The 868-nt window shown below is 43.7% G+C and overlaps 1 protein-coding gene across 1 annotated transcript in view; it reads right to left on the bottom strand.

Moving 5' to 3' along the window:
* Positions 1-245: 245 nt before the first annotated feature.
* Positions 246-868, bottom strand: part of SPINK8 (serine peptidase inhibitor Kazal type 8 (putative)) — a 17,616-nt gene continuing 16,993 nt past the window's right edge. The window contains exon 5 of the mRNA XM_017532696.2: positions 246-408. Coding sequence (XP_017388185.1) covers positions 397-408 — 12 coding nt within the window. The 3' untranslated portion in view covers positions 246-396. The remainder of the gene's footprint in view (positions 409-868) is intronic.

The raw sequence follows: 868 nt of genomic DNA, 5'->3' as shown, positions 1-868 counted from the left end.
TCAGGGCTGGTTTAATTTAAAGCTACAGCAGAGTTGGAGTAGGGAGAATGGGTATAGGGCAAGTTAAAAACACCACAAAGCTTGCTCTTCTTACTAAAATTTTAGATTCTGTGGACATTTGCTCACAATCTGAGTAAGAACAGAGGGAACCTATGGCATGAGTCATGTCATTTTGGGATGAGAAAATAGAATACCTGATTTTTTTAAAGATTCTTATTAACCAAGAGAAATGTTTGCCAGCCAGCTTTTCTGCTGAGAATCATTTATTGAAGATAATAAATCAATGAGTTTGATCCAACCATTAGTAATTAAAGGGGATATACTTGAAGAGGCAACCATTGTGTTTCACTTGGCCATCTGGAGATTCAGCAGATTTTATAATTCTTTGTGGTATGTTCAAGAGTTTTCCTGCAAGAGAAGTATCTGTTTGGAGAAATCAAATTTAGGGAAGTTAAGAGGAAAATTCCCCACATTGGTAACCACAACTGTAGTTCAGCAGGGGAAATGCTAAACAACTATTCTCCGAATTAAGGCAGGTTAGAGACATTCTAAAATGTCATTGGAGAAGAAAAAAGCAGAGTGGAAGTGGGTGGAAAAGAGGAAGGCAAAGGATGTGGATGTCTGGGTGAGCCTTTGGACCCCAGAAGAGCCTCTGGAAACTCCCACAGACGGTAGAGGCAGTGGAGTAAACATGAAGCAGGGTCCTGGCAGAGGCCTGTTGGGGGACATGGAAGGCATAGAAGGTGGTATTAAAGAACAGAGCCGGGGCCGGGCGCGGTGGCTCAAGCCTGTAATCCCAGCACTGTGGGAGGCCGAGGCGGGTGGATCACGAGGTCAAGAGATCGAGACCATCCTGGTCAACATGGTG

This window comes from Cebus imitator, unplaced genomic scaffold, assembly GCF_001604975.1.
Source record: "Cebus imitator isolate Cc_AM_T3 unplaced genomic scaffold, Cebus_imitator-1.0 Scaffold0, whole genome shotgun sequence".
NCBI lineage: Eukaryota > Metazoa > Chordata > Mammalia > Primates > Cebidae > Cebus > Cebus imitator.
Note: the sequence above shows the minus strand (reverse complement) of the source record. Positions and strands in the feature narration are given on the sequence as shown.